At 47.1% G+C, this 23,455-nt stretch overlaps 1 protein-coding gene across 12 annotated transcripts in view; it reads right to left on the reverse strand.

The window, feature by feature from the left end:
- Nucleotides 1-1,799: 1,799 nt before the first annotated feature.
- ADAT1 (adenosine deaminase, tRNA specific 1) overlaps nucleotides 1,800-23,455 on the reverse strand; it is a 28,906-nt gene continuing 7,250 nt past the window's right edge. For all 12 annotated transcript variants that reach the window (XM_014525866.2, XM_025192247.1, XM_025192246.1 and 9 more), the window contains 4 exons: nucleotides 20,685-20,830; nucleotides 15,796-15,895; nucleotides 9,907-9,993; nucleotides 1,800-2,254 (listed from right to left, as the gene is read on the reverse strand). In XM_014525866.2, coding sequence (XP_014381352.1) covers nucleotides 2,122-2,254; nucleotides 9,907-9,993; nucleotides 15,796-15,895; nucleotides 20,685-20,830 — 466 coding nt within the window. In that variant the 3' untranslated portion in view covers nucleotides 1,800-2,121. The remainder of the gene's footprint in view (nucleotides 2,255-9,906; nucleotides 9,994-15,795; nucleotides 15,896-20,684; nucleotides 20,831-23,455) is intronic.

Raw genomic sequence — 23,455 nt, forward strand, 5'->3', positions numbered from 1 at the left:
AGCCATTATCTGCATACTTATTAAATGCATTAACTCCTGTGCACAGCATCTTTCAGCCAGAGACTGCTCTGTAACTTTATTGTTCTGTTGTTTCTTGCTTAGCAACTAGAAGTCTCCCTTGTAACTGAAGTGTGTACCACTTAACAGAGTCAGAAGAAGGGAAGGGAAAAACATCTGTCAAGGGGCTGGTCTCAGTACTCCAATAGCACCCCAACAGCTATAAACCTTGAGCATGATGGAACTCGTGCTGTAATCCCACAGTTGTAAACACTGTGCTGCACTTCATGGGCCTCAAGTGCATTATGTCTGGATGAGGCCAGAGCCCATGTTCAGTCCCAGAACAACACACTCTACAGCGGGAAAGGTCAGACACTACGCAGCTGCCAGGCCCCCAACTCCAAGTGACCCATTTCTTTTCCTTGTGCTCAGAGATGGGACACAGCTGGTGCTGCCTGCCCCAAGCTTCCAGACAGAAACAGCAGGACTAAGGCAGAAAGAAGAGGAGGTAATACAGCTAGCAGGCCCATAGCAGGAGCACTGACAGTGCCTCCCCACCCAGCTTTTTACTCACTCTTTATCCTCATGAAAACAGGCCACCCTCATACCATTCAGTGCCTTGGGGGCTGGAGGCGACCTCTTGGGACATGGCATCCAGCCCCTGCCATCACAGGTGGTCACATCATGTCATCGGGGCAGGGCTCACCAGAGGTGCTTGCAGCCACTACAGGGGACTGAACGTGGTGACTATGGAGGGTGCCTCTCCATGCTGAGGGGGGCGAGGGGCAGTGCTGAGGACAAATGGTTAGCAAAAGGCCTGGGGTCCCGCCCCACCAGGTCCCAAACCCAGTGGCTCCAGTGTCTGCTCATCTCATTGAACACTGTTTCTAACTGAAATAGGGCATCCTTTCTGGTCCCTCCCTCAGGGGTTTAGGGAAAAATCCATGTTTACATATTAATACTGCAGCTGGGGGAAGATGGCAGCAAATGGGGCTCCCCAAGAGCTGAGAGCGCCTTGACCACTGACAAAGCAACAGTAGTCAAAAGCCCCGTTTTCCAAGCACTCACCATGCTATTTCTCAGCACCTGGGTGGCTAAGTCCTATCATTCAGGGATGGGTCCTATTTGGAAGTAGATGTTCTGCTCTCGGCCGCTCTACTAAAGCCAAGGCTTTGTTCCAGTTTCACGAGAATCTTGATACCTGTTTGCAGCCCCCATCACATCTTTCCAGCGAAAGGGAGATAAGGAATGGAGCAAGCCTAAGGAGGAAACAGGCCAGCCACAGGCACGTGCTGCCAGCCCCTTTTCCGTATAGCCTGGGGCAGAGGACAGAGCAATTGGAGCTGCAGCCACATGCACAGGACTGAGAAGGAACTACGGAGAAGCATGGTGGACACCATGGGAGGCAGCAAGGGCAGGGTATCCACAGGCCCAATACCAGACAGTGGCTGCCATGAGCACCAAGTTTTAGGCCAGTTTTCTGTCCCACCTCAGGTCTCAGCTGCTCTCAAGGAGAGTCCAATTGCTCCTCACCACAGCCATGGGCAGGGACTGGATTGGAGCAGTACAGTGGCAGCCAGGACAGTTATGGAGTGTCAATATGCATCAATATTGTCCCGGCAACACAGGACTGATCATAGCCCTGTCTGTAAGGGCACCAGCTCCAATCTTCGAAGAGTGGACAGAAAACACCACCAGCAATTCAGGTCTGAGCAGCCCAGCTGCCAGCCGGGTCAGTGCTACACAGACTGCAGCAGAAGCTGCGTCGCACCCTGCCCAAAAGAAAAAGCTGACACATCCTGCTGGCTGACTCGCATCTCCTTTAATTTCAGAGCAGATAGGCCAGGGTTAATTGGGCACATTGAGCTCGGAATTGGCACATTCAAATCTATGCAGGCCTCATTTATATTGCAGTGAAGAACATCGTGTAAAAACAGCCTCACCCAAGCAAACAAGCTTCCATTTTTCCAGGCCACCCATCACCTCCTTCCCCTTCACATTCCTGAAGAGCACAGAGATTGGCTGAGGCATTCTCCTAAAAGCCAAGACTGAGCCCATGGACTGAATGGGCCTCCCAGTCTGTGTCTCAGGGCTCCAGTGCTGGGTTTCCCCACCCCCCTCTTCTCATGTGAACTGCAGGTAATCCTTTGCATTCTGGATCCAAGCCCCCAGGGCCTGGCTACGCAGCACTTGCCAGGCCTCCTGGTAATTCGCAGCCGCTTCCTTGTAGTCTTGGTAGGTCTCCAATTTCTTCATCCTGACAAAGCAACAGGAGGAGCAGGTGTCAGGTTTTCAACTTACAGGATGTTGCAATAGGCGGTGACACAGTCTCACCTTGACCAAGCCCAAGGGAGACCTCACCTGCCACAGGCTGCTCTCCACCCCAACCTAGGTTTCTGGGAAGACGGACAGGGAGCTTTGTGCCCGGAAGGAACCGGGTTTCGAGACATAAGGCCCCATCACATGATGGAAGGTCTCAGGTTGGGACATTCTAGAGAGGAGCCAGGGATTGTGCTCCTGGGCCTGGCCTTCCTCCCCTGCCTCTGCCACATCCTGCAGGAGGCCAGCGAGGCAGAGACGGCGGCAGGACTGGGGTACGAGCAGGGCTCGTTTTGCTGGAGGAAGGAGGAACCTCTGGGCTGAGGATGAGGGCACTAGTTACTTCTCCAGAGAAGAGAAGGGATATGGCAGGACAATGCACAAGGGGACTGCCCCTTTGGCTTGCTGCTCTCCCCTCTTTCCCAGCACCTCCACCTCCCAAACAAATCCTCCGCTCAGCCGAAGCTTGCTCTGCTGAGCACAGCACAGCACAGCACAGAGCAGATGTGTGTTCAGACTCAGAGGACAAGAAGTACTCAAGCATGAAACAGTCCCTCAGAGTCAGAGCCCTGGTCCTAGTAATCCATCATGACTTTGTTTACCATGCTCCTGGTGCCTGCCCTGTGGGCTCTTGCATGGACAGCATGTGACAAGAGTCACCTGGGCTGTGGCTGCAGTGTACATACAGCTCAGCGCTCTTGCATTTCACCTCTGGTCCCTTTAGCTTTTGTCATGTTACGTTAAACACAATACACATCACATGACTGCAATTACTAAGCCACCGAGGAGGCTCCAAATAGAGGTAGGCTGCAATGCTACCCCAGTTACTGGTACTAGTTCTCACCACGGCATCACAGGGGGATTCCTGATCAGGCAGAAGTGGCCAGCTGGCCCATTCATAGATGTTAGGGTCGGAAGGGACCTCAATAGATCATCGAGTCTGACCCCCTACATAGACAGGAAAGTGTGCTGGGTCTAGATGACCCCAGCTAGATGGCTATCTAACCTCCTCTGGAAGACCCCCAGGGTAGGGGAGAGCACCACCTCTCTTGGGAGCCCGTTCTAGACCCTGGCCACTCGAACTGTGAAGAAGTTCTTCCTAATGTCCAATCTAAATCTGCTCTCTGCTAGCTTGTGGCCATTATTTCTTGTAACCCCCGGGGGCGCCTTGGCGAATAAAACCTCACCAATTCCCTTCTGTGCCCCCGTGATGAACTTATAGCCAGCCACAAGGTCGCCTCTCAACCTTCTCTTGCGGAGGCTGAATAGATCCAGTTTCTCTAGTCTCTCCTCGTAGGGCTTGGTCTGCAAGCCTTTAACCACACGAGTGGCCCTACTCTGGACCCTCTCCAGGTTATCCGCATCCCTCTTGAAGTGCGGTGCCCAGAATTGCACGCAGTACTCTAACTGCGGTCTGACCAGCGCCCGATAGAGGGGAAGTATCGCCTCCTTGGATCTGTTCGTCATGCATCTGCCGATGCACGATAAAGTGCTATTAGCTTTTCTGAGGGCTTCGCCACACTGCCGACTCACGTTCATCTTGGAGTCCACTAAGACTCCAAGATCCCTTTCCACTTCCGTGCCACCCAGCAGGTCATTCCCTAGGCTGTAGGTGTGCTGGACATTTTTCCTCCCTAGGTGCAGCACTTTGCATTTCTCCTTGTTGAACTGCATTCTGTTGTTTTCTGCCCACTTGTCCAACCTGGGGGTTGGGCCACCACCATTGGGGGTGGGTGGGAGGAGGGAAAGGCAAGAGATGTCCACGGGCAGACTGCAGCATACAGCATAGCTCAAAGAAAGGTTGCAATCAGGGTGAGACCCCTGTCCAGCCCCAGCTGAGCTAAATGAGTGCAATTATACACAGACATCTTTGCTTTTGTGTCCTCTCCTGTTGCTCCCACGTGTACCTGCTGCTTGGTACAGTGCATCAGCACCCCCTTCTCCTGGAGCATAGCCACTAGGGAGCAAGAGAACATAAAACACAGGCTAATTATCCTGGTCTTCTGCCCCTGTATTTGCACCTTTGGTGTTTGAGGTGCAGCTGTCAAACATCCGTCAGCTCACAGACCCTCCCCACTCTCCTGGAACCTAAATGCATTCAGCAGGTTCAGTATTGCTTCTACAAATCTCTCATGTTAGAAGCATTTAGAATCCCAAAGCAGCAGCGACACTCCCCCATTTGGGCACAGGCCGGGGCAGCAGAGCTTTAAAGCAAAGCATTAAACATGGTTCTCCAAGAACTCAGCTGTGAGACGGGAAGCAGCTCTTTTCTAGGGGTGAAGAATCTGTTTCCCTGGGGATCTGCCATGGGCTAAGCCAGAAACTTTGACCAACCCCTGTTCCAATCAAGCAGCACGTCTACCCCAGCTGCTGTCAGCAGCATTAAGGAAACTGCTGAGAGGGAATTTTTTCCCCTTCAACTGCAGGTTAAATGAGCTTGACTTAATTCAGTCCCATCTGCATCTGACTTTGGGATGAGCCTTCAGTCCATCTTTAGGGAAGGAAGGTGATTTCCAGAACAGCTCAGACACTGTGTCCATCAGAAATACCCCAAATTACAAGTGAATGCAGCTCCACAATTCACCACATCCCTAAGTTTTGGGCTAAGCTGTGAAGTCCTCAGTATTCACAATGAAGGTTTGATAACACTTTTGCTCAAGGTGAGTCTTAGCCTGCAAAGTCTAATTCCAGCATGGCCTCTAACGTGCTGCCTGCTATGCCCATGCAAATTCCCTTAGGCTACAGGTGACCATTAGGCACTAATGCCCCAACTGTCTTGGCCCAGCGGCGGTGCTAGATGATGGCTGCATTCCACAGTGGAGGCAGGGTGTCCCTGGGCAGAGCCTGCAGTTCTGCATAGGGCTCCGATTCCTGGGACAGTGACATCAACCTTATGCTCAGAAAGGGACACGTTTCAGCCAACCGCAGGCTGGAAGCGAGCCGAGCTATTCTGCTCCTCCACACAAATGTGCAAGGAAGCATGGCCGTCACCCACAGGCAGGCACTCATTGAGTACCCACTCTCCTCAGCAGCATTTGAACTCCCCCTCCCCACACTTAGGAGTCATTATTCGGGTTCAAACTTCACTTCCAAGTTCTTCTTCACCCACAAGTGCAAATCTAGTTCCTCAGGGTGACTGCTGAAAGAACACATTCTGACTTGGTAGCACAGAGTCAGCCCAGCATGCGTCAGTGGCTACAAAACTGGCTGGGCCTTTAAACGCAGCTGTGAATGCAGAATTGCCAACACACATAGAAAAAATGGTGCGTCTTTGGCCCCGATTTATCTGACATCTTTGTCGATGCTTTGGAATGAACTTGGAAATCAGCGCTGGTAAATGGCAGGTGATACCAAGTGGTGGAGCAGCAGCTGAGGACAAAGGACAGTCCTGCAGAGTAAGCAAACACTCTCCAATAGGATATGTTTGCGCACTACCAGATACAAGGGCATACACCCAACAACCGCAGGCTTCTGCTGCAAGGTAAGTGACTGCACCCTGGAAAGCAGCAGCTCTGGATGTGCACAGACTTAGGGGTCACGATGGAACAAGAGTACCTCTTGTAGTGCTACAACATGCAGAGGGGATGCTTGGACATACAGACAGGAGCATAATGAACAGGAGTAAGAAGGAGAGAACTTCTCTCCATATGGTAATAGAAGCTTGTATCTCATACCGCTGTCCCCATTTTAAAAAGAGGTGGAACCAAGTGGAAGAAGGACACAGAAAAGGCCAAAAAATTATCTGAGAGCTGGAAAAATACTTTATGTAAAAGCAGGAGACATGGGAAGCCTGATCTGTTCAACTAGTCAGAAGCTTGATTTGATGATGTATTAGCAATTTCCTGGGGAACAAATGCCAGCTAGAAAAGGTTCTTTACTCTAGCACAGGAAGGCAGAGCAGAAGCCAATGACCTAAAATGAAAGCCAGAGACATTTCATTTGAGAGACCGAGTTTTTTAAACCGCAAGACAGGAAGGCTGTTAACCACTCCCATAAACTACCTAAGCCTAAGGAGTGTGGTACATACTCCCAAAGCTACGTGTGGAAGCCTGCTGGGCTGATGCATACTTTAATCACCCACAAGGTAGTGGAAGAAGATTCAAGTACACAAGAGCAGGGAACAGATCAGTCTGGATGGGCACAAATACTCCTCCCCTTGCATCTGCCCTCTGCGACTGTCACAAACAGGCCTGCTTGCTACACACAGGCTGCTGTCTTGGGCCCCTCAGAAACAAAAACTCTTCTCACTGGGGTTATCCAGCATAAACTTTGCTAGGCCAGATGTCTGACTCCAGACTCCTGAACCAAGTCTTATTCTCCCAGCTCAGTTAAGGCGCATGCTCAAGAGGAGGGCAGAAAAAGCGCTTCAAGGACATCCTCAAAGCCAACTTGAAATAACGCAACATCGGTATCAACTCGTGGAAGACTGCTGCCCAGGACCGCCACAAATGGAAGAAGAGTCTGCTGCAAGGATCTTAGTACTTTTGAAACCTTATGACAACAACGGGAGACAGAAAAACAGAACGGCAGAAACAGCGTGTCACAGACTGAACCAAGAACCCAGAGCCACCCCGCCCGCACAGAAACATCGGCTTGAGTGGCAAGAGAGTCTGTCGATTCCAGATAGGCCTCACCAGCCATCTTCAGACCCACAGATGAGATGATCGTGAACAATCGTCCTTGACAGCGAAGGGTTGCCAATGATGATAAGGAGCAGGATTTCATGAAGACAAAGGGGAGGGGAGGGAAGGGGAAGCAGAAAGATGAGCGATGCCTTTGATCACCTGGTTCCTGGTGAACAAAGGATTAACTCCGGGTAAACTGCTTTTCTCTTTTGTTTGAAAATAGATAAAGCAAGTCTTTCAATACTTAGGAACCTGATGAAGAAGAGGACCCAGCCACATCCCAACAGCACCAGATCCCCTGGGGCAGATGAACACTCAAGGAGCTATTACCCAACCCATGGGGAGAGAGGTGGAGAGGGAAGAGCACGGAGGGTGCAGCTGGAGAAGCAAGTGAACCAGGCTGCCCTGGTGTCCCAAAGGTCCTAGGGGACATGCAGCTAAGGAGGAACTGATGGCCCCTCACTCAGCATTGGTGAGGTCACAGCTGGAGTACTGCAGCCAATTCTGGGCGCTGCACTTCAACAATGACATGAAAAAGCTTACAGAGTCCAGAGAAGAGCCACCCATATAATCAGAGACTTGCAAGGCAAGCCATACGAGGAAAGGCTGAGAGACTCGGGCCTCTTTAGCTTAAAAAGAGAAGACAGAGGGGACTTGGTAGCAGCTTACCTCTACATCAGGGGAGTACATCAAGGGCTTGGTGAACAACTGTTCACCAGGGCACTCTTGGAGAAAACAGAGTAATGGCCACAAACTCCTAGAAGTCTGTTTCAGGCTTAACACCAGGAAAAACTTCTTCAGTCAGGGTGTCCAGACTGTGGAATAAGCTCCCTCCAGAGGTGGTGCAATCGCCTGCCCTGGAAATCTTCAAGAGGAGACTGGACGGTCACCTCGCTGGGGTCACCTGACCACAGTTGTCTTTCCTGCCTAGTGGAGGGGGGCTGGACCCAATGATTTTGCAAGGTCCCTTCCAGCCCCTGACACTCTAGGAATCTATAAGGGACAAGCAGACTGGACAGCTGAGAAGCAAGGAGCCAGGGAGGGACGGACCAGACTGCATGGGACCAAGAAAAGAGTTAAAGCAGCCGGCACAGAGCTGGGGTGAAGTGGTGAGGAGGAGGATAGGCAGGAGTTGTAGAACAGCAAAGACGTGGGGACTCCAGGCCCAGGGGGCTGGTCCGGAGGCAGGATGCAGTTAAGAACATGAGCTCTACAGGGGAGCGAGGAAGGGATAGTCTGGACCAGACACTGGTGGTGGCAGAGAGCAGGAGGACACAGATTGAGCAGGGAAAGGGAGGGGAAAGCAATCTGAAACTCACAGAATCCCAGGGCAGCGGGGCTGGAAGGTACCTCCAGAGGTCACATCTAGTCCAACCCCTGTCTGAGACAGGATCAGCCCTCTCCAAACCATCCCACACAAATCCATAATCTGAACTACTGTCAACCCTGACACAACAGAGACATGGCATCCTAACCTGCCACAGGTAAAGCAGAGGAACCATGGCAGCCACTATTGGGATTCATCTTAGAGGAAAAGGAAGGGAGCTGGGTTGTAAGAAGAAAGCAGTGGGCTGGCTGAGTCAGTGGCCCTACTGTGCACACTGCCATGTGCAGCTGCTATCGCGGACAGCCACATCTGCACATCAGCTGAACTCTGCCCAAAGGAGAAGCCATGACTGCAAAATGGCAAAGGACAAAGTCAGAGGAAATGACCAAACCACAGGAATTCTGAACGCCTTGGGGAGAAGCAGCGCTACGCAAGCAGCACAACGCACAGCACCCTGGTCACAAAACAATCCTCTGACCAGAGGATGGGCCGACAGAATTAGCTCCTGCATGTCTGAACAGGGGCTATCAAGTTAGGAGCAAGGAGGCAGCATTACCCCTATACGTGGCACAAACAAGGCCATTACTAGATACTGCATCTAAATTGATGCCCACACTCAGAGGAGAGCTAAAAAAAGGATGAGGCCCAATTTTCAGAGAGGAGATTCAGTTTACTGACAGATGTGCGACAACTTGATCATACTCTCGGTACATACGTAGGGAGGAGATAACTGATGCATTCAGAACTTTAGTCAAGCAGGACCAAATGCCTGAAAGTCACAGTTAGGCAAACTATCTGACAATGAAACTCACCTTTGGAACAACAGTTCACCTTTCGAATAGATGAACAATGGCTGCAGTAGATCTTCATTGCCCCAAGTCTTCAGGCCAGGTTAGAGAGATCTTTTTAAAACATCCCATTTAGTTCAATCAGAAATACTGGGCTTGATTTTGGAATGCAGGCACCCAGGCTGGATGGTCAGAGCAATCTATTTGAGCCTCCAAATCTCAGAATTGTTCTCTTTAGCAATGTAACAAAAAAATCCCGAACTCTGAAATTCTCACCAGGTCAGAGAGTGAGATTATCTATCCATGCAATAGATACCACACAGGAAGTAGCCCGGCAAGCTGTCCCAGTCCACTGGCTGTCTTCCCCACCCAGGTGCTTTAGCTTGGAGTTGAAGAAAGAACTTAGTTCTGGATCTTATTTCTTTCTGCTCTTTCTGGCAATTCGTACCTGGTCAACAGTGATTTTTATCCACAGAGATTTAGACTGAGTGCCATCTAATCAGCTCACAGGCTCCAAACAGCTAATAATGATCCTGTAGTTGTACAAATTTTAACTTAGTTATCTCTGATCACCAACAGATCCTCCAACAGGGATTTCATAGTGTGCATCTCACTGCAATACAACAGGCCTCATGATTGGTTTCCTCACCATGTCACACCTGGACATAAGCAAGAACACACTTCCAACCCATCAACACCTAAATGTTGTATTCTTCAAAGACCAGATTTTCATGCTGCCCCCCTTAAAGAAAAAACAAGTCAAATCCACATGTATTAGCAGCTTCAGATAGGATCACAGCACTCAAGATGTGTCAAGATAGTCTATTGGCTGTCATGAAAAACTGCTCACCTGAGAGATTTGGGCAGATTCTCCTGTGAAATGCTTGCCACTAGTTTTTTGAACGCATGGAAAATTTCCACCTTGCAGATGCGGGACCTGATGGGAGAGAAGAAGCCATGAATGCTAATTGACACCCTGAAAGCAAATAAAACAACAGCTGTGCTGTGAAGGCCTATACCTACACCTCCTAATTTGCTCCTACCCACAATTACAGAACTTTGCCAGGAAGGTTCTTAAAAAGACCAGTGTTCCTCCCCCTCCAAACTTTGTATTTAAGAGAATTTAAAAGAATAACACAAGCAAACAACTTAGTGAAATGCACTTTTTAAAAAAAAAAAATCAATATTCCTGTGTAACAACAGTATTTTGCATCTGAGGTTGATGTGTTAAGTAATTTCCTTCTGCATTCTGCTCCTTAGCAAAGAAAAATCGGCACAGTTTACATTTTGGGGTATTGGATGGGGAGCTTGTTTTGCCATTTTGTGTGATTACCTTATTCTGCTTTTTATAAGTGACTTCCTTTATAAACTTCCCAGAGATTTTTGGTGGGGGCAGGAGGGGAAGGGCACCATATAAATCTAACAAACAGACAGGTTTATGCACTTCAAAATTCAGACACTTGCCCTAAGTTCTGGGGGAGTTTACAAAGTTTCTTCCTTGTCAAATTACCAAAGAATGGTAAGTGTATTCATATTTAGAGGGGCAAAGCAGATTTAGGTTAGATCGCAGGGAAAACTTTTTAACTGTGAGAACAGCAAAACAACAGAAAGTCTGCCTACAGAAGGTACGGCATTTCCTATGCTGAAGGTTTCTAAGAGGAGGCTGGAGAGACATCCTGTGCAGAGGGTTGGACTAGATGACCTCTGACATCCCTGCACACCTCTAAAAAGACAGAGATAAAATAGAATTGCCATGAGTTGTTCTGCTGGGTTTCTGAGAGAACGTTGATATTTTACTGATATCTGATTACGGGTTTACATTTTCAAACTACGTGCGCGCTGGAGAAACGAAAGGAGAGAGCAGCATAAAGGCTGGGTTGTGAAAAATGTGAAGACGTAAGAATTCATAAAGTCACCCTCAGGCACATACCGAGACTAACCACAGCCTTAGAAAAGTACAAACTGGGTACACAATTTGTTTCACGGTTTATTTCACAGTATCAGCATAACTTTACTGGAATTTCCTTGTAAAGCTTCTAGGTGTGTTATGCAGAGGCATGAGAGTCAACAAGGGTACCCTCACCTTTACAAGTCACTTATTAACACACAAAGTCATATAAAATTATGGTTATAAAGGACTTTAGGAGCTCTAGTCTAACCCCCTGCTCAAAGCAGTACAGTCCAGCTCTACCCTGTTTGGAACCACCCTGCACAGAGTTAAAGGTTCCTTGCAAATCCCCCCCTGAGTCTTCTCTTTTGCAGGCTAAATATGCCCAGTTCCCTCAGCCTCTCCTCGAGTCCTGCCCCTCAGCCCCCAAACCATGTTCACTGCCCTCTGCTGGACTCTCTCCAACGTGTTCACATCCTTTCTGCAGTGGGGGCCCACAACTGGACACAGGACTCCAGATGCAGCCTCACTAGTGCCAAATAAAGGGGAAGAATCACTTCCCTCCATCTGCTGGCAATGCTGCTACTAAAGCAGCCTAGGATGCATTAGCCTTCTTTGTAACAAGGGAACATTGCTGGCTCCTGTTCAGCTTATTATCCATATACCAGCTAAACATTCCTGACAAAGGCCCTTTTTTCGTCACTTGAAGGATGGAAAGGGATCTTTAACAATTTAGCCTGTCCTGTTCCAACAGAGCTACCTGCCCTCCCTCCTTTTCCCTTCTTTAAGTGACACACTGATAAAGACTTGCACTGTTTGAGGGGCAAGCTGAGGGGACATCCTCACCAGCACTAGGACAGCCTGCAGATAGAACTTTTCAATGCCCCAGTGCCTGTATGAGGACAGTGCCCCTGCAAGTTTAGTTACAGCAGAAGCTCAGCTGCAGGCATTGGTCCCAGTACTGAACATCAAACAAGGCAATAACCCGCAAGAGCATGGCAGAGCTCCAGAACCCTGTACTATCTGACACTAACACTGCCACAAAAAGAGGGAAAAACAGGAATAATCATCCCTCCCTGGCTCACAGGGAAGCCAACAGGATGCGCTCAGTAATGGCCATGGTGCTGCGGTAAAGAAAGGCTCATCAGTGGATAAGGACTGTGTCCAGCTGGAAAAGGTCTTGCAGATGTCCGTGGCACCTCTGAAGCTGTCATGTTTGGGGCAGGAGGGCTCAGAGTCACGCAGCCAGGACACCTGTTTTTAAGACACTTTACTGTGAAGGTTGCCTATTTTTATCCTATAATAACCTACTGACATGGTTTCTGTATGCATGCTACTTGAATGTAGTCATAGCAGCTTAAGCAGGTTCATTTCCATCTACGGTTTATCCACTTAAGACACTTTTATAGCCCTCATTATTGTAGTGCCTGTGCTCAAGTTGCATGGCTCTGCATTAACACGTAGCCTTGCTTCTTTTAAGTTAGCACACAGACACAAGGACACACACACAAACGTTGCTCTGAGTAACAGAGGTGCCAACTCAGGGATTTCTGGATGCTCACAATCTCTGACAGTATCTACCACATGTTCTTTATTTGTGTCTTTTCTGAACTGATCCAGTAATTCCAAATGCCTGCAACATTTTTGCAACCATTTATACATACTCATGCACCACCTCCCCACAGGGCATCAACACAAGCAATTTCAGAGAGATCAGAGTGTTGTCCTCCTAGCTGTGATGGTCTAGGACAGCATTTCTCAGCCTGTGGGTCATGGCCCAAAAGTGGGTCACAAGAACATATGAAAGGGTCGCAGACAAACTGTAAAATGGATTCTCTTTTAAAGGAGAATAATGTGGGAAACTATGGCTTTTCCCCTACCAAGCTGTCAGTTCCAGTCTGCATGGAGCTGCTTGGGGCCCCCAGGCCCGACACCGCCCACCCTGCCCCACATACCCACCCCCTGCCCCACACACTGAGGCTGGGGGCAGCGGGTCGTGAGCGAGGGGCACTGGGTCGGGGCGGGCCATTGATGTTTACAAATGCGTCCTGGTACAAAGAAGGTTGAGAACCCCTGGACTAGGAAATACATAAAAAGGCAAGGATTTTTTTTTCCTTTTTTGCCTCCTTTTCATCACCTAATGGAGAGGTCAGGTCTCTGGAAGGTCTTATAGTTTCATACTTGGTCAGGTTGAAAGGGACCTGAGCAGATCATCAAGTCCAACCCCCTGCCATGGCAGGAAAGGATGCTGGGGTCAAATGACCCCGGCTCGGTGATTAGCCTGCTTTTGAAGACCCCCAGGGTAGGAGCCAACACCACTTCCTTTGGAAGTTGGTTCCAGATCCTAGCCGCCCTGACAGTGAAGTAGCACCTCCTCATATCTAGCCTGAATCTACTCTCAGTCAACTGATGGCCATTATTCCTTGTTACTCCCAGTAGTGTTCAGGGGAACAGGGACTTTCCCATTGCCTGGTCTCCCTTGGCCAGTTTATAGACAGCCACCAGGTCCCCTCTCAGCCTTCTCTTGTGGAGGCTGAACAGGTTCAGGTCTCGTAGCCTCTCCTCGTAGGGTCTGCTGTGGACCCTGGATTGTGCGAGTGGCCCTCCTCTGGACCCTCTCCATGCTGTCCACATCCCTCCTGAAGTGCAGCGCCCAGAACTGGATGCAGTACTCCAGCTGCGGCCTGACCAGTGTCGCATAGAGGGGGAGGATCACCTCCTTGGACCTGCTCGTGATGCATCTGTGGATGCGTGACAAGGTACGGTTGGCCTTTCTGACCGCATCCCCACATTGGCAGCCCATATTTATCTTGGAGTCTATAACGACTCCAAGATCCTTTTCTGCCTCTGTGCTGACGAGAAGGGAGGTCCCCAGCCTGTAGGTGTGCTGCTGGTTCTTCCTCCCTAGGTGCAGCACCTTGCACTTGTCAGTGTTGAATCCCATTCTGTTCTCATCCGCCCACCCCTGTAACCTGTCCACATCTAGTTGCAGCCTGTCCCTCTCTTCTAGCGTGCCCACTTCTCCCCACATCTTGGTGTCATCCGCGAATTTTAATAAGGTGCTTTTCACCCCCTCGTCCAAGTCGCTGATGAAGATGTTGAACAGTGCGGGCCCAAGGACCGAGCCCTGGGGGACTCCACTGACCACATCCCTCCAGGTTGAAAAAGACCCGTCCACCACCACTCTCTGGGTGCGGCCCTCCAGCCAATTGGCGACCCATCTGACTGTGTAGGTGTCGACACCACAGTCTCCTAATTTTTTAACGAGAATGGGGTGAGAGACAGTGTCGAAGGCCTTCCTAAAGTCCAGGAAGACTATGTCCACCACGACACCTGCATCCAAGGATTTTGTGACCTGGTCATAGAAAGCACCAGGTTGGTCTGACAGGACCTGCCTCTAATGAACCCATGTTGGTTGCCTCTGAGTATACACTCCCTTGCTTGCCCCTCGCAGATGCGCTCCTGGATAATTTTCTCAAAGAGCTTCCCCAGGACCAAGGTAAGACTAACAGGCCTATAATTTCCTGGGATCTCCTTCCTCCCTTTTTTGAAAATGGGAACCATATTGGGACCACACGTCTTGATGCCTGAAGCTCACCTAACATCTCTCTCAGCTAGACAGTTGGTCCAATAGAAGATACCACAAAAATACTTGCCTCTAAATGATTTCAGAAGCATTCCACTGACAGAGCCAGTATTTACCTTACACGTACCAGTGTCATAAGAACCTACACTTTAAACACCCAAGTACAGTAACACAAACCACTCTCTCATTACTCTGAGGAATTACTGAATGGGAGACAACTATTTGAAGAATCTGAAGATGTGCAAACTTTCCACCACATCAGAAACACCCATAAGAAAATCCTGACAAAGTACAAGATTCACCACAGGCAAGGGGGGCTCTGGTAATATTGCTTATTAGAAAAAACTGTCTAGGTGTTAGAGCTGTTCGACAAGCTTTAAGGCACAAAGCGCCCACCTACTTCTGTGGGTCCAAAAGCTCATCTGGTATCTCCCCCAACTACACAACCGGTCCAATAGAAGATATCACCAAAAGAACCCCTTGCTCTCATATATTTCTGGATCATTGTGGCTACAAATGCCCCAAACCTACCACATTTCACCACAAGAGCCACTCCCTACCACGAGCCCCAAATCCTGCAATCTGCATATCTACAGGTTAGTCCCCGTTTTGTTGGGGGCCATCTGCAAAGAAAGAGGGATTCCAACCCACAGGACTCTGATAAACCAGGATGCCATACAATGTAATTTTTCAATAGTATTTTAAAACAGCTTTTAAACAGTATTTTTTCCCAACAATTTTTTAACCTCAGAAGTATCAAATCTTTCTTCCCTGTGCTGGCTAGAAGCCTCATTGGAGAACTCAGAAAAATGGAATGGGGAAATGTTTTCAGCCTTTAATTGAGGGCTTGGAGAGTGATCCTTCCACAAAGAAATCTTATTGTGTTTGCCATTTTAATTAAGTTAGGAATAACAAAGGCATGCAGAAAAGTCTACAAACAGACTTCATCTTAATTAATCAGGTTTCAGTTCCTGGCATCTGTACAGGATAAGAAAAAGCACCCTTTATTTGAAGAACAGATTGTTGATGTTGTGTCACAAGTGCAACGGGAAGAATGCTGGTAAGATTCAACCTCCTCCCTTGTGAAGACTCTACCTCAGCCGCTCACACACTCTCGTGCACTGTTATGTCCACCACCACTGGCAGTGCCCACAGCTCACACTTCTTGCAGGGGAGTGGAAGGTGTGGGGGAATGGGGGCTGCAGATATGCACGGATGACAGACACCCAGAAGGATGTATGGATCCTGGGCTAGTAGTACCACACCTGCTCTGGGGACTGCCAATCCCCTTCTTCGTTGTTCCCTGCCTGAAGCCATTGGCGGTCACATCCAGAGGCTGCTCAGGGACTGCACTCCAACCGATAGCTGTGGGAAAAGAAAAGATTACAAACAAGTAGACACACATGGCCAGGACTCTCAACACTGAGAAATAAGACGACTTTGTGTCCCACTTCCCAGATAAACTCCAGTAAACAAGAAAGATTACAGTGCTGCCCTGATGTCTATTTATTTCTACTGTTATCCACTCCAGAAAGAAACTTGGAAAATGGTGAGGTGCACAACTCAGAGATGGTGCAGATCAAACTTGAGTATTTGCACTGAGAGTCAGCTATCAGCAATGACCTCGGAATGCCACCTAGGCACAAAATAACCGCAGTCTTTTTATTCCAGTCACTTGTTAGGGTCCCCATACAAAGTTAAAAACAGAAACCAGAGGTGGAAGAGACTAAACAGGTCCACCTAGGACCAGGCTGTCAGAAAGGTTTAACTTTGCACATATGCAAAGAGATGCTTCTGAAAACCCCATTAAGTACAGGTGCTTAAACAGCTGTGAACAGCTGGTCCTTGGGCTCCTCTATCACCCAGCTTGGGTTACCTCCAGGATATTTGCTTTCATACTTTCAAAGGACTGATTTTACAGTTCCCAGAAAAGGGGCCTCCTCCTCTCTGTTATGAAAGATTCCCCAAAAGAAAAAACACCTCCTGGTCACAAGCTGTTCCTACTGCAATAGAACCTGGAAGCACTGCAGGGCTTGGCTCCTGGCTCTCCAGCAAAGACAAGGGTTTGCAGGATACCTGGAGGTATGCAGCGCCACAGTAATCAGTGCACAGAACCACTGTGGTGCTCCAGCTGTCTGCTATGGCTTTTACATCAAATGGTTTTGCTTCTCTGATCAGCTGCACAGGACTACTGGTGATCTCCAGGCGACTGGCAAACAGCACCCTTTGGAGTATGAGATGCAGCAAGAGCAGAGAAGCTTGTCCTGAATTCAGCAGCCCACTACAAATTAAGTTACCTCCATATAAAAACTCCTGGGCCTATTATAGTCATTCCATATTCTCCCTATTACTTCCCTTCGTACCATCTTCACTAACTCCTCTCCCTGCATAGTTTTCACGTATCTGGGAGACAAACCCTTAAAATTATATTAGCTACACCCACACAGGCACCTCTAGACTACTGAAAAGGAGGGTGGGGTGCACATAATGTGGTGCATCATCACATATAAAACACCACACAGTTTTCTCCAGAAGCTCTACTCACACATCAGGAGCCTAGAGCTGTATTATTCAGTTTAAGATTAAAGCAAAACCAAACATCACTTCACTAGGATGAGTTAAAAACAGTCTGCAGGGCTGTGTAATAGGAGCTACATTACCAGAAGCAGCTAGCAGACAGCCGAACTGCAGAACAAAGGATAGCTTGACTGGTGGAACATCGAGATTATTAAAAAGAGAGGGTCCGTAACATCCTTGGAATGAAGTGTTCAGAAGGGACAGTGAATTCAATTAACTCCCTCACCACTGCCCAATTAGGAATGCAGGCAGATGGTTTTACATGTTGGGTGAATCAAAGAGGAGGGTACATCTCTCTCTCTCTCTCTCTTTGAGCGCACACCCACACCTGTGCAAGCACACCCCTATATTTTCACACTTTATTCCATTTTTCTCTCTCTCTGCTGCTACTTGCCTTCAATTTAAAGCTCTCTGGTGCAAGGACTGTGTACTCCTATATGGATTGAAAGTGCCTACCACAGTGTTAGGGATGTAATAAAAACAAAAACAACTTAAACAGTGCATCCATTTGGTCTTTGCACAGTTTATCTGCGACTCCTATCTCTTCTAAAAATCTGTCTGGTCTCATGATGATTACTTTTGTTCTTCTCCAAATGTCCTCATGCTTTTCTCTCTATTCTTGGCAATGTGGTACAGTTGCATCAAGCAGCAGAACAGGAGGAAAGTCTCCCTGCTCATGACTGCCATGGTTCTTAGCTGGTCTCTCACTGCAAAGACAAGTTTGAGCTGCACCACACCTCTAAGCTTCTCCCCCTCACTATTTTTCAGGTTTCTCTTTGAGTGGATAAAAATGGGATTTAAACCTTAAACTGAATGTATTTTTCTTTCTAAATATAGACAATGTAAATTCAATCTGAGATTATGATGAACACCTACCATCAAGGTTTCAATTAACTATATTCTAATTAGGTCATTTCATTTAAAAATGAGTACATATTTTAAGTCAAGTTTTAAAGAAAATAAAACTACAGAACTGGTAGGGGAATAGTCTCTTCATTTCAGTTTACTCAGCTAGTTCAGGGGTGCTCAAACCCTGGTCTGCAGAGCCACCTCATCTGGCCCATGGGAATCCCCACAGGTCTGGAAGTTCGGCAGAGACAGAGTCACGGCAGCACTTGCTACTCCCCTGCGGTCAAATTTCCAAACCCATGGGGAGCCCCATGGGCTGGAAAATGCAGCCCTGGACTCTATTTTGGGTGCGCAGAGCCTGACAGAGGCAGCACAGGGTCCAGATTTGATAAGCTGGAACGGGTAAAGGTGGCACAGGTCTGACCAGGGTACACAGGTTCCAATCCAGGTGCATAAGTAAGGGGACACAGTGTGGGGTTCAATCATGGCAAGACAGCACAGGGCCGATCCGGGTCACAGACCAGCCCTGCACCCTTCATCTCGACTGCAGGACCAAAAGGTAAAGCACCACTGCTCTAGTCCAATGCAATGACTGATTCATTCAAACCAACTGGGAACTGAAAAAACAAGAAAGCCTGTTTTCCTTTCCTGCCACGGCAGGGGGTCAGACTAGATGATCTCCTCAGGTCCCTTCTGACCCGACCAACTATGAAACTTTCCCATGCAAAAGAAAAAAAAAGGAATTAGATGGTGATATTGACACCTACTAATACTAAACTCCTGAGAACATGGTGACGTCAAATGTTTGGACTGAACCAATCTCTGATCATTCTTTTTTACATATCCAGCAAACTTAAAGATATTTTTCAGTAATAAAAATCCTTAAAATGCTGCTTTCTGCTTTTAATTTAATTTCAATTCCCATTCAAACGGTACTTTAAATATATCACGCAAAGAAATTCATCTAGGTAATAATAACTGCATCATCATCTAACAAAATGTAAAAATTAAGAATCTGAATAAATGTATGTCAAGCTACAGGATTTCTTAAATAACTATATATACATAGTACATCCTCCTATTGGCTAAATGTAGTACCAATTTACATGTAAAGATGATACTTAGTTGAAACTGAATGTGTTTCTAGAACTACAAACAAATGAGAATCACGTTCTCTTTCAATAATAAGTACAAAAAAAAAAATTATATATATATATATATATATATATGAAACAAAAATTAAAATAAGTTATTACATAAATGTCTCCTGCTGCTGTTTTAAATTACTGGATTTGATACGAGTCTTGAAATACCCGAGCAGTAATTATATGGGGGATGCGATAGATTATTCTCTCTGACCCCAAGGGACGGGACAAGAAGCAACAGTCTTAAATTTCAACAAAGGAAATTTAAATCAGAGATTAGGAAAAACTCTCTCATTGAGAGTGGTTAAGCACTGGAATGGGATACCCAGAGAAGTTGTGAAATCTCCATTTTTTAATGTTTTTAAGAATAAGCTAGATGCACATCTGACTGGGATAGTTTAGACAAGGATAATCCTCCTAAAGTCCATGCCAACCCTACTGTTCTATGATTCTATAAAACCTATTATTTTAAATATCTGTGATTTAAACCGAACCACCTTGTTTCTCTCCCCCACTGAGCATCTGTTTCAGATTTTTTCCCCCAACTGAACTGACTCAATTCCTTCCAGACAGATTTTATTTTGGTTTTGCTGCCTAAAATTTCTAATTTTCTCTCTCTACTTCAGGCATTCTGAGTGCTCATCACGATAGTGCCTAAATATTTGCCTCCCCAACATTTCATCTAATTTAGTAACGTCAGTGATTTTCGTGACCATGCTATTCCCCGATTCCTCTCCATCAATGAAACTGTTAAATCAAACCAGTCCTAACACATATTTAAGACAACCAAGCGGCTAGAAGTAGCTGTTGTCATTGCCTTTTGTTTACAATCCTTCCTTTCATGTTAGCTTTCCTACACATACTCCATTAAACATTTGCAGTTTAAACGTTCCACATCAGTTTCAATTAAGCCACGGACGTGCACAGTAGCAGATGGCACATATGTGAAGCCATAGTTGGCGAGAAACTGCACAATATCACACACATGGTGGTGATTACCTTCTGGTACTTTGCAGAGCCACAAGGAATCAATTTAAAAAAAAAAACAAAAAACACATGATGATTGGCACAACTGACTCACTGCTACTGATGATCAATGCAGACATCCCAGACTCCTACCAATAAAACCTCTCTTCTGCACGACTTTGTACTCTCTCCGCATACAACAGAGCTCTGAGCAGACTGACAGCCTGGCCAACAGGACAACTCCTATGTTCATCATCAAAGAGAAAGGAACAAGAAGCTCTTTCAATGCAATTCTTGTCCTTCTACTGCCCTCAGATCACTGCGCTTTCCTTTATCTCTTCTCAAACTATAAATGCTTTAGAAATCAACCAAACTTGACACCAATACACATTCTGTGAACTGCCAAAAGGTGACTACAGGCACTGTATGAATAATTCACATTATAATGATTCACAACGAAGTTTTGGCACGAATGAGTCTCAGTACATTTCATTTGTGGCTGTGGTAGGGGCTAAGGTCAAGAAAGCCAGACAGAGTTAACATTTCCAGAAAGTGTAGCCAATCCAGGTACTTTCCTGTTTGGTCTTTGCACGTATTTAATGAGTCAAGTAACTCACCTGCACCACAAGGAACCAGTTTTGCTTTGCTGCTTTCATGAAGTGCCTGGACTGCCCCATGGCTATGTTCAAACTGAAGATCTGATGGCAACATTTTCACCTCCTGTACCTGGAAACCCTCTGGTAAATGTGAGACGTGCTGACACCTGCAGTAAGCATGTAAGAATGCAAGCGACTTGGTCTGATCGCAGGCAGCTCTCAGGGGAGAGCCCTGCAACCTCCATTTAATTAAATAAATAAAGGCAACAAACTTAGAACAGATACAAGGCTATATTTTTTTCAAGCAACATGACTTTAGTCTGTAAAATTCAGTGCCAGAGTGCACTGGCACAAGAGTGACTTTAAAACTGATCTAGTTGTAAAATGGTGCACATCCCTAACTTTAGCATATAAAATACGTCAACCTTGTTGATCAACAATGAAGTTTAAGTCAGTAACAGGTAGCTTGCACCTCTAAATGACCAACACCAGTTAAATCTATACAGACAAGACTTGAAGCTGCTTAGGCATGTCTATGTTAGACCCTGTTTGCACTCATCAGCTACCCCTGGTAACAGTGCCTGCAGCACCATCCACCGGCAGCGCAAGTTCCCCACTATCTAATCCCGCTCCTCACTAGTTTGTATTATTACACAGCCCTGAGCAGAGCCTGGGAGAGTGTAATGGAATTCAGAGAAAGGTTTATGTTCACAGTATCTGATGAAGTTACAGCTGTTCACCAGAGCTCCCCAAGGGATAGATAACAAGGTCTAACAGCCACAAACTCCAGGAAGGCCAATGTAGACTAGACATAAGGAAAAAGTTCTTTACGGTGCTAGGGTCCAGGATCTGAAACAGACTCCCCCTCGAGGTGGTGCCAGCACCTGCTCTGGACTCTTTCAAAAAACTTCTGGATATTTTTCTTGCTGGGAGTCACTTGATCCCACCTGACTTCCTGCCTGTGGCAGGGGGGCTGGGCTCGATGATCTCGCAAGGTCCCTTCCAGCCCCTAATGTCTATGAAATCTATAAAGTGGGCTGCTGCTTATGACAATTTATGCATCTGATTGAGTTAGTCTATAAAGGGCAAATCTCTCCTGCTTCTGCTGTTCTTGTTTTTATCACATATCTACTGTTGTGAGGTGCATGAAAAGAGACGGAAGATCTCCACTCAAATTCTTCCCTCAGCCACTGATCATTGCAGAAGGGGACTGTCACTGACTGTCCCACGTGCACTGTAGCAGATGTTGTGCATGCACATCCAAGGCTGTGAAGAAAAATTGCAGTCTGTTTGGACAATGAAAAATCAATGCTTGCGCTGAAATGATACATAAAGTATTTTGTATGAATATTTGTAATGGTTTAAAAAGAATCTTGTTTAGGTCAAACATATGAGTTAGGGCTTATCTACACTTCCCCAGGAAGCCTTAATTCTGTACCTTCAAGCAACTACTTTATGCCCTGAACAAGGAAGGCATTATAAAAAAAGACAGCATGTAATCCCATAAGTAAATACTCAATGCTTAAACACAAAAGTTGGTGTAGGCAACTATACACTTGGCACACCTGACTTCCAACAGTTTGCTTTGCAACCTGAAAGGAGAGAGGGTGAGCTCCCATTCTGCAGGGGGGGGCCGGGCAGAGTAAGGAGGGGTCCAGGGGTGTTGGGATTAACAGGGATTTGCACAAATTTATTCTCTGCTGCCTGCACTGCAGCTGCTAATGGTGAACCTGGCAAATTCATTCTGAAAGGCAGCAGTGCCTTGGAGATGATGTGGATTTGCCATCATAGAGAACGGCTCCTCTCCCAGTGTTACCTAGTGTGACTTCAGTTACTTCACACTTAAAACAACAATATGGAGAAATGATGTATTTTTGTAAAAGGACTTCCCAGAACTGAAGGGGTTCATTTCTTCTCTGGGACCGGGGAATCAGAAATGGCTGGGTTGGTATAACGAATTATCAAGAGCTGTAAGCACATGAATGGAGCTACCCTGGAGATACAATGGAGGGTCATCCTCCAGACATTAATGTTAATGACCCACAGCTAGAGAATGAAGCCAAAACTTAAGGTGTCAAGGACTGGAACAGAAGCCCTACTGGGGGGAGCTGGAATGCGGGCAGCCAGGTCCTACTCCCTGCCAAGACACCAGCACGAGCCTTGCTTTTCCATTCCGAAATGAAGGACCCAAAAATATAGCATTCCACTTTACTACAAGCTGTCTTGTTTTTCTGCCAACACTGGGGAGCCAGAGCTGGGGTCAGAGCCTTCAAAAATAGGGAGGTCAGGTTCTTTTGGACTGGCTGAAGGAGCCATAGTGAGGAACAGCAGCTATAAGGTCAGAGCCAGCTGCAGAGCAGCGGAGTCCAGGGCTCCCTCCTGCCAAAAGCAGAAGCCTGGCCTTGTTCTTAGCGGTTGACTTCCCAAGAGACCGTGTGGTGGTCAGGGGCAAGCTTGGGCTGCAGATCCATTAAAGTGCAGAATGACACTTGCTTACACTCCAAGGTGGAGACACAGGACCTTGTTCTGTTGCCTGGTGGTTTTATAGAACTAATACCATTATATGTATGATATGATGTAAGAACTCATGGCTATCTATCCAGCTCCACACTTCACTATTATTGTTGCAGGGAGTGCTAACATACAGTATCTTTATGTAAGCCACCATAGCATTAATTGTCATTATCTTAAAAATTCCTAAAAATGATAGTTTCATAGTTGGTAGGGTCGGAAGGGACCTAAGCAGATCATCAAGTCCGACCCCCTGCCATGGGCAGGAAAGGATGCTGGGG

Source organism: Alligator sinensis, unplaced genomic scaffold (genome assembly GCF_000455745.1).
Source record: "Alligator sinensis unplaced genomic scaffold, ASM45574v1 scaffold1060_1, whole genome shotgun sequence".
NCBI lineage: Eukaryota > Metazoa > Chordata > Crocodylia > Alligatoridae > Alligator > Alligator sinensis.